Source organism: Rhinopithecus roxellana, chromosome 14, assembly GCF_007565055.1.
Source record: "Rhinopithecus roxellana isolate Shanxi Qingling chromosome 14, ASM756505v1, whole genome shotgun sequence".
Taxonomy (NCBI): Eukaryota; Metazoa; Chordata; class Mammalia; order Primates; family Cercopithecidae; genus Rhinopithecus; species Rhinopithecus roxellana.
Window position 1 is genome coordinate 133052341 of NC_044562.1, and position 13361 is coordinate 133065701.

Genomic DNA, 13361 nt, shown 5'->3' on the forward strand with positions numbered 1-13361 from the left:
AGTATTCTTAAGTGAAGTAACCTCCAAACGTATATGCCCTTCCCCTGCAAAAACCGATGATGATGTAGAGACAAACCATTAGTTGAAGAATGTGTTGTTCTATGCCTGTGTTTGGAGATGACGTCAGTTTTCTATGTTTCTACTTAGAGCTGTGTCATCCAATGTGATAGCCACTAGCCACAGTGGACAGTGCAGAACAGAACATTTCCATCACTGGGAAAAATTATCTTGGACAGCATTGATACAGAAAATAGAAAGAAACTAGTCCCTCATTGAAACCAGCAAGGTAAGAGACATGGCTGGTTTGTCGTCTCAGAGGAAGTTACAAAAGGGGTCAAAGGAGCCCCTCCTTCCTCAGCATAGGGAATATAAACACACACATACACACACACCCCCACCCACCCACCCAAGGGACTCAGCTGTAGGCAAAATCCAACAGACTTCACTGGAAGAGTGCTGAAGCTCATTCTCCTGGGAGATTATGAGGGTACAAAGGGAAGAGGAACCCTTACAGAAGACAAATGCTTACAGTTTTCATGCTTTTCCTTTCCTCCACTTCCTTTCCTATCTCTTTCTTCTGGAGGGTTTTGGAATGCGGGTAGCACTGGTTTAACTCAGAAGAGGGTGGCAAACTACAGTCTATGAGCTAAATCCTACAACCTTTGGGCCAAATATGCCTTGTGGCCCATTTTGTAATCCAAGTTTTATTGGAACACAGCCACGTCCATTCGTTACAGATCAACTATGGTCACTGCAGCAGAGCTGGCTCGCAGAGCCGAAAAGAGTTACTATGTGGACCTTTACGGAAACAGTTTGCTGAGTCTGGTATATAGTACAACAGAGAGAGGTTTTCCCCTCTGTGCCACCCAACCCCTCAGAGCCCGAGTGGTGACCAGCATATGCGGCCAACGCAGGCCTCTCCCCTTCCCAGCTGAGGTGCCAGCATGAAAACAAGATGCTTGTACACAGGACTGGGAGAAAACCCACCAGAAGGGTCACCTTCAGGGCCACTGCTGGGGAGACCCTGCCTCCATCTGAGGGCCAGCTGTATCAAACAGGACAATGCCCTGGAAAGCCTAGATGCAGAGTCTGCCGTAGAGCACATTAAAGTAGGCATGAGAAGCCATCCCAGGACAGTGGAAAGCTGGCCGCCTGCCCTCAGGAGACAATGCCAATCCCGAGCAGGCAGGTACTTACGTCATGAGTCATTGCAGAGGTCAAGGTACCAGGCGGCTCTCCACCGGAGAGGGTCTGAAACAATGAAAACATAATAAACACCTCTCCTGAGCATTTGGGACTAGGACAGAAGCCAAGGATCCAGATGTAGGAAGGGGCATAAGGGTGCAGCTGAGAAATGCGTTGATGTCCCCCAAGCATGTCTGAAGAGAGCAGAAAGGGCACTGCCCTTAGATGAGCCCCAGATTTTAAATTGTCCTTAGGTGTCTGTCAGTTACACACTAACACGGTAAACTCTACAGCTCTTTTTGAATGTAAGAATCTCGCTAACAAGATGTGCTGAGAAGAGAAATGAGATCCTAAGAGTCTAATTCGTGCAAACTCAGAGGCTCAAAACTCAAGCTGATGATTTGAGCTTTAAAGGTTTAAAGTTTTAGAAACAACAGGAGAGGCGGGCTGTGTGACGATGAGCCTGGGATACCACTGCCTCCTAGGCTCTCCTATGCACCCACGCCGGTCCCCTCACAGATGTGAAGAGTTGTATGGCTCGGAAGAAATAATGCAACCACGCAGGAGAGTGAAAAGGGCCCTGCAAGACCTTCGTCTCCCCGCTGGGCATGGCGGTGTCCTGTACAGCCATGGCCACAGTCCAGTGCAGAGTGCTGGGCCAGGCAACAGGGCATGTGGTCTGGCGCTGGGTGGCTGGACACTCTTGTCCTCCCTAAGCTTCAAGTTCCCTGTTTCTTAAAATTTAAGGTTTAATGAAAATTCATGTGAGCTCCTTGGAAGATCAAGTCCTCTGTTCCAAGAACCAGCTGTGCAGGTGTGTTTCACAAACCTGGACTGCTCCTGCAAGCTTAGGGCTCTTCCGTGAAATCCAACACTGCTCTCTCCTGCTTCATGTTTGTTGCTGCCTTTTGGGAGTGGGGCATTATCCTTGAGCAGGAAAGGAGGAAGGTGAAATGAGTAAACTGGCAGAAAATTTAAAGAATGGGTGAGCAGGAAATAGAGCTCAGACTTTTCCCAGAAACATCTCCCTAAACAGAGGGAGGCCAGAAGTGTAATCTGGTAATTCATGTCTGGGTTGCTGCCTTCCACACCCTCTGCTGCCTTTTACTCCCAGAGGAAAGAGAGAAGAGATGGATGCAAATCTAAGAAGGTCACAGAATGAAAACAGTTGAGAAATGTGTATTTACAGGATGAGTTAGCACCAGCTGTCTGCTCGTTGGTCCTCTAGAACTATCTTTTCCCTGTGTAAGTCGTAATAACACCTGACAGTCTCAAGGACTAATTCAGAGCCTTTACCTTTTCATCTCCACGTGGTGCTCTCTCAGCTTTCAGATTTTCAATTTCTTGCTGTAGCCGTGTCATCTCCTCCTTTAAAAGTGACATGAAAATTTACAAAATTCAGACAAGCCAGTAATTAGATGCAATTATTCAACTATTTGGTCCACAAGTCTTATTTTCACATTTCATGAGTTTATTCTATGATGAAAAGCTAATGGGGTAGCTTCCCTGATCTCCAATTATCAGCCTGGGAAAGTTCTTTTCAGGAGGCTACAGGCTGCTCTTCCTCCATCAAAAGAGGCCTTTCTTTCTGAAGGGCTGGTGAGTGTGTAGTAATCACTGGGCATTGAAATGAACAAGTGATCTAGAGCCTAGTTCCAATTAGTCTTGACTGTTTCCTCTCTCCAGCAGGCCTCAACCTTATTCACCTGTCCATCTTCCAGCCTGGTGCTCTGCCTCATCAAGTACCTCTTCCACTTGCCGTCCTCCCTGGCCCTTAAGTAAGATCTAGCTTTTTGATGGCTCCTGTGCTGAAGTGTTCTTTCCTCCCCTGGAGCTCACACAGAACTTGCCGGGCCTCATTTCCTATCTCACACTAGAGTCACCTGAGCACGCATCACTCCCACGACCAGACTACAGATTTCCAGATGGTGGCAGCCAGGACTTATACATAGGACATAGACATCCCAGGTTTTCAGGACAGCCCTGGTTTTGTATGATGTTACTCTTTTCACAAAGGCCATGTGTCAACAAAATACATTTTTTCAAAAACTTCATACAACTTTTCTTTCAAATACCAAAGTTAGGTGGCATTGTTTGTTTTGGGGTTTGGCACAAAGTTACTAATCTGACTTACTTCTGGTGTCGTTGTAGGGTACCAACCATGGTGCTCTACTTGGCTTATACAACTGACAACTGCTGGATGAATCTGCTTTTTTTTTTTTTTTTTTTTGATGAATCTGCTTTTTAAACTGCACTGGATAGGATGCCACAACAGGACAATGGAGGTAAACCAAGAGATTTGGTAAGAGTCCTGGTTTATTTGCTGACACCAAACAACACTTACTCGACAATGTGCTTTAAATTCCTGTTCTTGACTTTTCAGATTTTCATTCATGGCTACAAGTGCTCTCAGGTTCTGTAGGATACTGAAGAGAAAAGACAAAAAAAATGACATATGGCAGGCCATTATGATTTTATGAATCACAGCTAAAAGCAGGTCCGCAGCTAAAAAAGGACTCTTCAATTTCCTTTCTCAGCTCTAAGAGTGTCTCATGGATTCTGCACAAATGATAACGACTTCCATTTAACTGACATTATTATTCATTTATAAACCCAAGACCATCATGCCGGATCCAAGAAAACATTACAGATTCCAGAATTCAAATGTCAACTATAGAAACATTAATGAGTTTCAATAGGACCGGATATATTTAATGATACCAATTATTCAACTGTATTCAGGGCATATACAGTACTGAAAACTATTTTTAAAATCCATTCTGAAAAGGAAAACAAGTTACTTAAGGTCATTAAAAGCACAAATTTGACAATAAAAATATCAAATATGACACTGCTTTGCTCCGTTTCATGAAACAAAGGTTTATAATTATAGAGTCAAATTACCTGTGGGGACTTTTTGGTAAAAATGTTCATCAAACAAGAACTACTCATTCTGTGCCTGAAACTTTTTGATTTCAGTCTCATTCAAATAACCAGCTCCTGGGAGACTTTTTACCACCCAAACAGTCTGAAGCTAAAAAGGTCAAATGTTAAGTGCTTTCTCTCCTCTAATGCTCTAATGACAATTCATTCTACATGGAAGAACAAACAACTACAGCAGCTGTGTCTTGACAGAAAAGACTGCATCTTTTCTACCACGGAGGCATGAGCTGTTTAAAAACTTGTAACAACAGTGAACTCTAGGGAAGAGAATTGGGTGGCTGGGGACAGGAGAGGGAGGAAGATTTTTCACCACATGCCCTTTCTTGTACTAGGAAGGTATGACCATTTTGAAAAACAGAAAAACAAAAAACTATGCTGCTTCTGCACACAAGGGGTATTGGGAGAAAGGTGACTAACACAGGGCAGCCCACGCACATCTCAGCATGACACAGTCACCACTTTCTGGATGAACAGTAAAATGATCTGACCTGCAGCGGCCAGACCAATAGCCTTTGGCTGCTTTGTTCTGCGTTTAAACAAATCCAGCCAACAAGTATCAGCAAAGTTACTTCCATCAAAGCAAAAATAAGTGCATGCTGAAACCTCTTACCTTGGATCAGCTTTGGATTCTATCTTCTCGAGGGCTGCTTGCTCTTTGTCCAGTTTCTCACTATAAGTCTTCAGCTGCAAGAGAGAATGGAGACATGGTTGCTGGAGCCTTGGTAGTATAGATGAACAACTTCACCTTCTTTTTGTGAGGCAGATAATGACATTTTTTAAAGAAGAAATTTAAACTTGGATTTTAATGCATAAAGTAGGTAATTACATCATACAACAGAATACTAAGCCAATATTTTTTTTAAAAATGAAGTAGCTCTTTTACAATGATCTCTACTATCTACTGTTCGGTGAAGAAAATACCAACTGTTTCTCCAAACCTACACCCTTTGTACTTTTTGAATTTTGTACCATGTGAATGTGTTACTTATTCAAAAATTAAAAAAAAAAGTTTAAAAAAAGTTCCAAGAGTTCTAGTTGAAAATAGTAGACTAAGCACAACTTGTAGCCACCCCTTCTTTTTTATTTAATTTAATTTATTTATTTATTTATTTTTGAGATGGAGTCTCGCTCTGTCACCCAGGCTGCAGTGTGGTGGTGCGATCTCGGCTCACTGCAAGCTCCGCCTCCCGGGTTCACGCCATTCTCCTGCCTCAGCCTCCTGAGTAGCTGGGATTACAGGCGCCCGCCACCACACCCGGCTCATTCTTTGTATTTTTAGTAGAGATGGGGTTTCACCATGTTAGCCAGGATGGTCTCGATCTCCTGACCTTGTGATCCACCTGCCTCAGCCTCCCAAAGTGCTGGGATTACAGGCGTGAGCCACAGCGCCCGGCCGCAGCCACCCCTTCTTGCCCTAAGACCCCCAACCATCCGGACTATTACATTAGAACACAAGAGTTTAACCTCACAGGTCAAAAAAGATGGTTAACAGACAGGAATGGCCTGAGGAGGAAGCTATGTGGAGTTAGCAGATGTAGGAAGGACTGGTGTGCAGTGTTGGGGATCTGCATTAGGAAGAGCCACATAGGCTAGGCAATGAAACCTGACTATCTTAAACCCAAGAGCTGGTGCTTAAGTCTCAGAGGCAGGGCGGGGTCCCGCATAGTAGGTGATACCCAGCAGAAATGGGGAGTTCCCTGACCCAGAACATCAGTTACTACCCGCTGACCCCAGCAAACAGTAGGTAGATCCCTTCCAGAATAAACACAGGAAGTGGGCTGCATAAAATGGATGGATCTGCAGAGGTGGTAATCCGAAATTTTAAAATTAAAGATGAGCATACAACCAAGCATCATCAAACAGCTGCAGACAGACATAACCTTAAAAAAGATGTATCAATTCAACAAGCCAATTCTGATCTTAAGTAATGGTTATAAAGCAAGCAAAATTAGATACAATTAATGTACTGTATGAAAACAATCAACCTCACACACAGGAAATTAGAATTGTGATGGCTGAAATTACAGAGCGGAGGGGACAGCCAGTCTCCTGGCCTTCCTGAAGCAGTCATGCAGCCTCCCCCACAGGTGTCAGGCACCACTGCTGTCTGCGATCTTCCATGCCCTGCTCTGCTGTTCCCAGACTCACTGGAGAGACACAAGTCCTCCCTGCTTTTCAGTGCCACCAGGTTATCCTGGAAGGGCAGGTTTTGCTAAAAGGTAAAATCTGGGAAGCCTGGAGTGAAAGGGTTCAGAGCGCTCATTCTGTTCACTACTCACCTTGATAGGTAAGGAGAACCAGGCCCAGAGGCGAAAGACGTTATTTACTCACAGGCTGACCAAATCAAGCTTCTTCAGAAGTTGCTCAGTACTAGGTTTTATACAGCTTTCCCATTTTTCCAGATGGGAATTAGTCTGATTGTCCTATTAGACAGTACACTACCAAAGAGGGCTCTGATGCCAGGCTGCCTGTATTTGAATTCTGACACTCCACTGCATGGCCTTTGGCAAGTTATTTAACTCTCTGCCTTAGCTTTCCCATCTGCAAAAAACAATGATTACTGCAGGAATGATAGGCCCAGAGCAATGCTGGCTCCTGTTTTCATTCGAGGACAGTCTTATTACTGACTTAAATCACACCCGCCACCTTTCTATAACATGAAAAGGGCTCAACAAATACTTGATTTAGTGTTTAGTATAAAAAGCCCCTTTGTAAATCACTGACAGTTGATATCCTAAGGCATATAAATGTCTTAGAAAATTGATATCAAGATATTCTGCCTTTAATCTCTTCCAGATTGTTATACAAAGACAGATCCAAGAACTAGCAAACTTCATGCCAGGGGCTCTGCAGCATTAAAAGTAATATCACAGAGGGTTCCCAACACGCAGAGCTTGCCATCTAATCCATAAGGAACGCAGTCACAGAGCAGTGTAAAGGAAGCTGATCTGTCCAAAGGCAAGGCAGGCATCTTTCTGAACAATGAGAAAAAAATCATTCTAATTGTCATTCATGTGCCTGCCCTTTTGAAACATTCTGACAATAACTGAAGAGGTTAGTCCAGACCAGAATTGAAAAGCTTTATCAGGTTTACATCAAGGTGGAAAATTAAGTGCTACATGTTGCTACAGAAATAAGAATTTTAAATTGGTAAATGTCATGTGAATTCTAGAAAAGTAGGGAGACTGGGTTGGTTTCAGAGACATCTTTGAAGATCCTAGCTTCCAAATCGTCCAGGAAGTACTAGGTAGGGACCTTGCAGCGAGGTCCTTCCATACTACAGCTATAGTCCAAGCACCAAAATCAGAAGGAAGAGAGCTTTTCAAGTCTGGATGAGGATAGTTCTCTGTGGAAACCAAGGGACAGAAATATCTACACACTGCTCATGATAGAGGTGGCAGCAGAGGTGTCTGTTCAGCAATCAGAAGTGGGACGTGAGCAGCAACAATGCTGATGTGAGGTAGCACACTTGGAACCTAGACTACAGACTGAATCCCAGGGTTCAAACGCACTCCCAGTCCTCCTTCTCCTCCTGCAGCCCCTCCCCCATTCTGCCTAGGAGATTACTGGAAATTCTGAACAACAATTATATCACTCTGAGGTTCTCTCATCTCTCAAAAAGACATCTCACTCTCAAGGAATTCAGCATCTTAGAGCTATTATATCAGCTGCTGTTTGAGAGGCAGGGGCTATTTACTGTGAGTGACATTCTGAGTTCTTCCCTGTGCCCCACCCAGCCTATCAGGCTCGCCTTCCTAGGAAGCCTTTCCTGACCCTCACAGCCCACAGAGACCTCTCCCACCAAGACCGCTAAGGGTCTAGAATGTGGCAGTGTGGAAAAACTGATGGCATGGGTACACACTACCATGTAACTGTCCCATGTCTCAAACTGACTGCCGTCTCTGAGAACAGGATTGTGTCTCCCATACACAGACTGATGAAACACGGCATTCCATTAGTGGTGCGGGTCAAAAACGATTCTTGATAAGGGCCCATGGAAGAAGGAAAATCTATCTGCTCACCTCCGTCAGCGTTTTCTTGGCTTCATTATATCTGGCTTGTAGGCTGGTGTGACTTGCTCGCAGCTGTAAATGAAAGATAAAAGACATATGCTCTCATTTGATCCTCATGACAACACAGATGTCAATTTCACAGATGAGAAAATGAAAGCTCAGAAAGATTTAAACTGAACAAATGTGAAAATTTTAGAAGGGTTGCCAACAACAAATCAAGAAAAAAACCTCATATTTAATTAGCACCAAGTACATGTCAGCCAATGTACTACCAATTTTGCATAAATTATATCACTGAATCTTTATATTTAGTGAAAAAAGACATTTTTCTTACTTTACAGACGAGGAAATAAATACTCATGGGGTTAAGTTATTTGACTAAAGTCCCATAGCTGATAACTGATGAGGCCCAGATCCAAATTCAAGTCCCTCTGACTTTTCAGTGGGGCTACAATCAATGCAGTTCACCAGCTTGCCTGTTTGCAGAATACAAACAGCATTTCAGCACTTGAGATTCTAGCATAAGACTGGTTGACAAATGATAACACATAAAAGATAGGATTCAGGACTTCAACACTAAGAGAATGAAAATAAATTATTTTACTGTTCCAACTTACATAACTGTAAACTCACATCTTGAAAAAGTCAATTCCCTTTCTCTTGCTAAAACAATACATCCTTGTGTCTATCAACTTTTAGAAATTTGAAAACATTCCTTTAAATGCTCAAAAGGATTGTGTATTTTCACTTTTAAGAAGGATAAGAGGTACCATATGACCCAGCCATCCCATTACTGGGTATATACCCAAAGGATTATAAATCATGCTGCTATAAAGACACATGCACACGTTTGTTCACTTGCGGCACTATTCACAATAGCAAAGACTTGGAATCAACCCAAATGTCCATCAGTGACAGACTGGATTAAGAAAATGTGGCACATATACACCATGGAATACTATGCAGCCATAAAAAAGGATGAGTTTGTGTCCTTTGTAGGGACATGGATGCAGCTGGAAACCATCATTCTCAGCAAACTATCGCAAGAACAGAAAACCAAACACCACATGTTCTCACTCATAGGTGGGAACTGAACAATGAGATCACTTGGACTCGGGAAGGGGAACATCACACACCGGGGCCTATTATGGGCAGTGGGGAAGGAGGAGGGATTGCATTGGGGAGTTATACATGATATAAATGATGAATTGATGGGTGCTGACGAGTTGATGGGTGCAGCACACCAACATGGCACAAGTCTACAGATGTAACAAACCTGCACGTTGTGCACATGTACCCTAGAACTTAAAGTATAACAATAATAATAAAAAAAAAAAAGAAAAAAGAAAGGATAAGAGGCAGAAAACCACCTTCAAACTAGTTATTAACTGGGTTCAAGTTAACAATGAGAAATTTTAACCTATATCTCAATGGTTATTTCAAAGTAACATGCCCCATCCTTGGGCCTGTAAGCAGTGTATTAAGAATTATGTCACCTTCAGAAAACATTACTCCAATCTAGTTACTAGTCTTCATGACTCATAAATGGTTATAATTCCAATAAGGCCTATCAAGAAGCCAACTCAAGCCGAGAGCAAAGTGATAAAGGAGAGAGAAGCAGGTCGGTTCTGGTGCCTCCCTTTTCGAAGACAGCCATCTGTGCAACAACAACTTTTATTAACCTGTTTGTGTAACTGGTAGATGAGGGTACTTTGGGAAAAAGTTTAGTTGTCTCTTGAAATCCCAGCATTTTAACTGTTGATGCTTTCTATGGTCTGAATGTTAGTGTCTGCCCCAAATTTGTATCTTAGAACCTAATACCCAATATGACAGTTTCAAGAGGTGGGATCTTTGGGAAATGATTAAGTCATGAGGGCTCCAGCCTTGTGAATGAGATGAGTGCCCTTATAAAAGAGGCTCAGCCTGGGCAACAAAGTGAGACTCTGCTGTCTCAACAAAAACATAAAAGAAATTAGTCAGGCATGGTGGTGTTCCTGTGGTCCCGACTATGTGGGAGATTGAGGCAGAAGGATTACTTCATCCCAGGAGGTTGAGGCTGCAGTGAGTTATGATCATGCCACTGGACTCTAGCCTGGATGATGGAGTGAGAACCTGTCTCAAAAAAATGAAAATAAAAGAGGCTTGAGTGGGCTCCCTTGCCTCCTCCCACCATGTGAGGAAGCAGCAACAAGGTGTCATCTATGGACATCAGACACCAAATCTGTTGGTGCCTTGATCTTGGACTTCCCAACCTTCACAACTATAAGCAACAAATTTCTGTAGTTTATAAATTATCATGTCTAAGGTATTTTGATAGAGCAGCCCAAATGGACTAAGACAAGGCTCTAGGAAAGGTTCCCGGGATCTTCCCACCTGCTTCACCCACCTTCTTGTGTAGCCTCTCACCCCTGCACCCACCTACTCATCTGACAGTTACCCAATGCTCTGCCCAAATGAGGTGTATGGGAGAAAGAAAAGAACATGACATTGTAACTGTGAGATCAAAATATGAGAAGAGATGGGGCAGAGCCAGGCCCAAGGAAAGAGTCAGTTCCCTCACCAGGCGGTTCAGGAAACCTTCACCGACAAAGACTTACCTCAGATGGATCTTGGCAGGGAAGTAAGAGATTTCTAAGAAGAAAAGGCTCATCTCTTTTCTTTAATTAATTTAACTAACAAGAGCTCTCTTTAATTCTTCATCTGACCATCTTTTCTTACATAGGAAGTGTCCCAGTAGCTTAGCTTAGTTTTTATCTTGCTGGAGTCCTCCAGGATTCTCTTACCTCTATTTTCTTCTTCATCACTAATCCCTACACTTACCCTAAAAATTCAGCTGCTGGTTAACACCACCTCTCTGGATTTCTCTTTCTTTCATTACTCTCAGGTTTCTTCTTAGCTACCTACCAGCTTCACTCCATTTTAATTCCTTTGTAGTATATTCCCTTATTGGACCATGATACAGTTTGGCTGAGTCCCCACCCAAATCTCATCTTGAATTGTACTTCCCATAATCCCCACATGTCACGGGAATCAGGTGGAGATAACTGGATGATGGGGACGGTTTACCCCATGGTGTTCTCGCGACAGTGAGTTCTCATGAGAACTGATGGTTTTGTAAGCATCTGGCATTTCCCCTGCTTGTACTTCTCCTTCCAGCCATCATGTAAAGAAGGACATGTTTGCTTCCCCTTCTGCCATGATCGTAAGTTTCCTGAGGTCTCCCCACCCATGCAGAACTGTGAGTCAATTAAATCTCTTTCCTTTATAAATTACCCACTCTCAGGTATGTCTTTATTAGCAGGGTGAGAATGGAATAATATTTCCTTATTTGTAAAGTGAGGATAATAACAGCACCTCCCCTTCATAAGGATGTTGTGTGAACTGAGTTAATTCTGCAAAGCACTTAGTAATTAGTAAGCAATAACAAAGCACTTATTAGGCATTACTGTTACTGACAGAGAAACGTCTGTGATAGAATACATGAAATAAAAACTCAATTTTGTAACCATACAACTCACTCTCAAGGTGAGGGCATACATGTTTGTAAAAGCCTAAAAAAGGATGCATCTCAGATGCTTTCTGCCTGTATGACCTTGTAAAAGAGGTTGTGGGATTTAAAGACTTTGGAATCCCTCACATACCACAGGTAAAAGTATAAATTGATAAAATAACTGATGAATAACTCAATAGTTTCTAGCAAAATAAAAAATGCATTTTTTGAAAACTTAGGGGACAAGTTAAATAAATTATGTTACATATATACTATGTCACACTATCCAGTCAGTAAAAAGAATAAGGTAGATTCGCATGCTTAAATTTTGGTTCAACCACTAACAAGCTATGTGACTACAGACAGCCTGCTTAATTTCTCTGTGTCTCAGTATCCTTATTTGTCAAGTGAGGAAAATAACAGTACCTCCCCTTCATAAGGATGCTGTGAGAACTGAGTGAGTTAATTTTATAAAGCACATAATAATTACTAAGCAATAACAAAGCACTTATTAGCAATTACTATTACTGACAGAGAGATGTCTGTGATAGAATAAGTGAAATAAAAACCCCATTTTGTAACCATACAACTCACTCTCCCCAGGTGAAGGGGCATACATGTTTGCAAAGGCAACACAGCAGACACAAATAGTAGCTTGCTCTATTTATTCTTATCTTTATATACTTCTATACTATTTAATTTATATTGAGCTTATTCCTGTAATTTAAAAAAAGCACTTGAAACATTTGAAAACTGACAGAAACAAAAGGAAAATGTGTTTAGTATATCTGCACACGCACAAAAACATGGAACACAAACTGAGCAAGTCTCTTCCCTCCCTACCTCATTTTCCTCATCCAGTTGGGATAGCTACATGGCCAGGGGTTATTGCATGTGCTGGTCATCATCTTTAATTACATTAAACATAGCAATAATGATTGTTGTCTTTTAATGACAGCCTGCTATATGTTAAGCAGTATGCATGAAAAGTAACAGGCTCTGGGTAAAAGTGTTTTGAACCAACTGCAAAACAGACTCAAGAGTCAGGGAGGATTGCCCTGTCAGCTGGACCAAGAATGTGTCAAAATTGCCCTTTGTGTTGAGGCTTAGTATTGCTTCTCCCCAGGTTTAGACAGAAGGTAGAAGCAAATATTCATTTCTGCTGGGATACTCTGGCTCCTGGAGTTCACAATAACCTCACAACTATCTTCCCTCAGAGATGCACTATAATAAGGAAGCCTCATCCTTGACTCCTTCTGATTCTGTGATGAGTTCTTTTTGAACTATTCTTATCACTAGCAGGAGTCAGGAGTAGAAATGATACTGTCTGAGTTGAGAACTCATTAAAATGTCTAAACAAATAACTGAACAGAAACCAAATCGTAGGCTCTCTTTTCATCCTTCTTTGATCCAGAGCATTTAGCAAAACCAACCTATCGTTTGTTCAGCTATGGGAGAACAAATTCTAATAGAACAAATTCAAACAAAGAAATGATTGAGCAGGACCATTTGATAAGTTAATATCTTTTAAATATGTGGGACTTGAAAGAATAAAAAAAGCTCAAAATGCAACTCGTACCCATTTTTTTTTTTTTTTTTTTTGAGATGGAGTTTCACTCTTGTTGTCCAGGCTGGAGTGCAATGGCATGATCTCAGCTCACCACAACCTTCACCTCCCAGTTTCAAGTGATTCTCCTGCCTCAGCCTTCTGAGTAGCTGGGATTACAGGC

The 13361-nt window shown here is 42.2% G+C and overlaps 1 protein-coding gene across 4 annotated transcripts in view; it reads right to left on the reverse strand.

Moving 5' to 3' along the window:
* The window catches only part of CCDC93 (coiled-coil domain containing 93), a 94300-nt gene that overhangs the window by 23198 nt on the left and 57741 nt on the right, over window positions 1–13361 (reverse strand). For all 4 annotated transcript variants that reach the window (XM_030916365.1, XM_030916364.1, XM_010362162.2 and 1 more), the window contains 5 exons: window positions 8151–8213; window positions 4739–4812; window positions 3530–3611; window positions 2482–2553; window positions 1198–1251 (listed from right to left, as the gene is read on the reverse strand). In XM_030916365.1, coding sequence (XP_030772225.1) covers window positions 1198–1251; window positions 2482–2553; window positions 3530–3611; window positions 4739–4812; window positions 8151–8213 — 345 coding nt within the window. The remainder of the gene's footprint in view (window positions 1–1197; window positions 1252–2481; window positions 2554–3529; window positions 3612–4738; window positions 4813–8150; window positions 8214–13361) is intronic.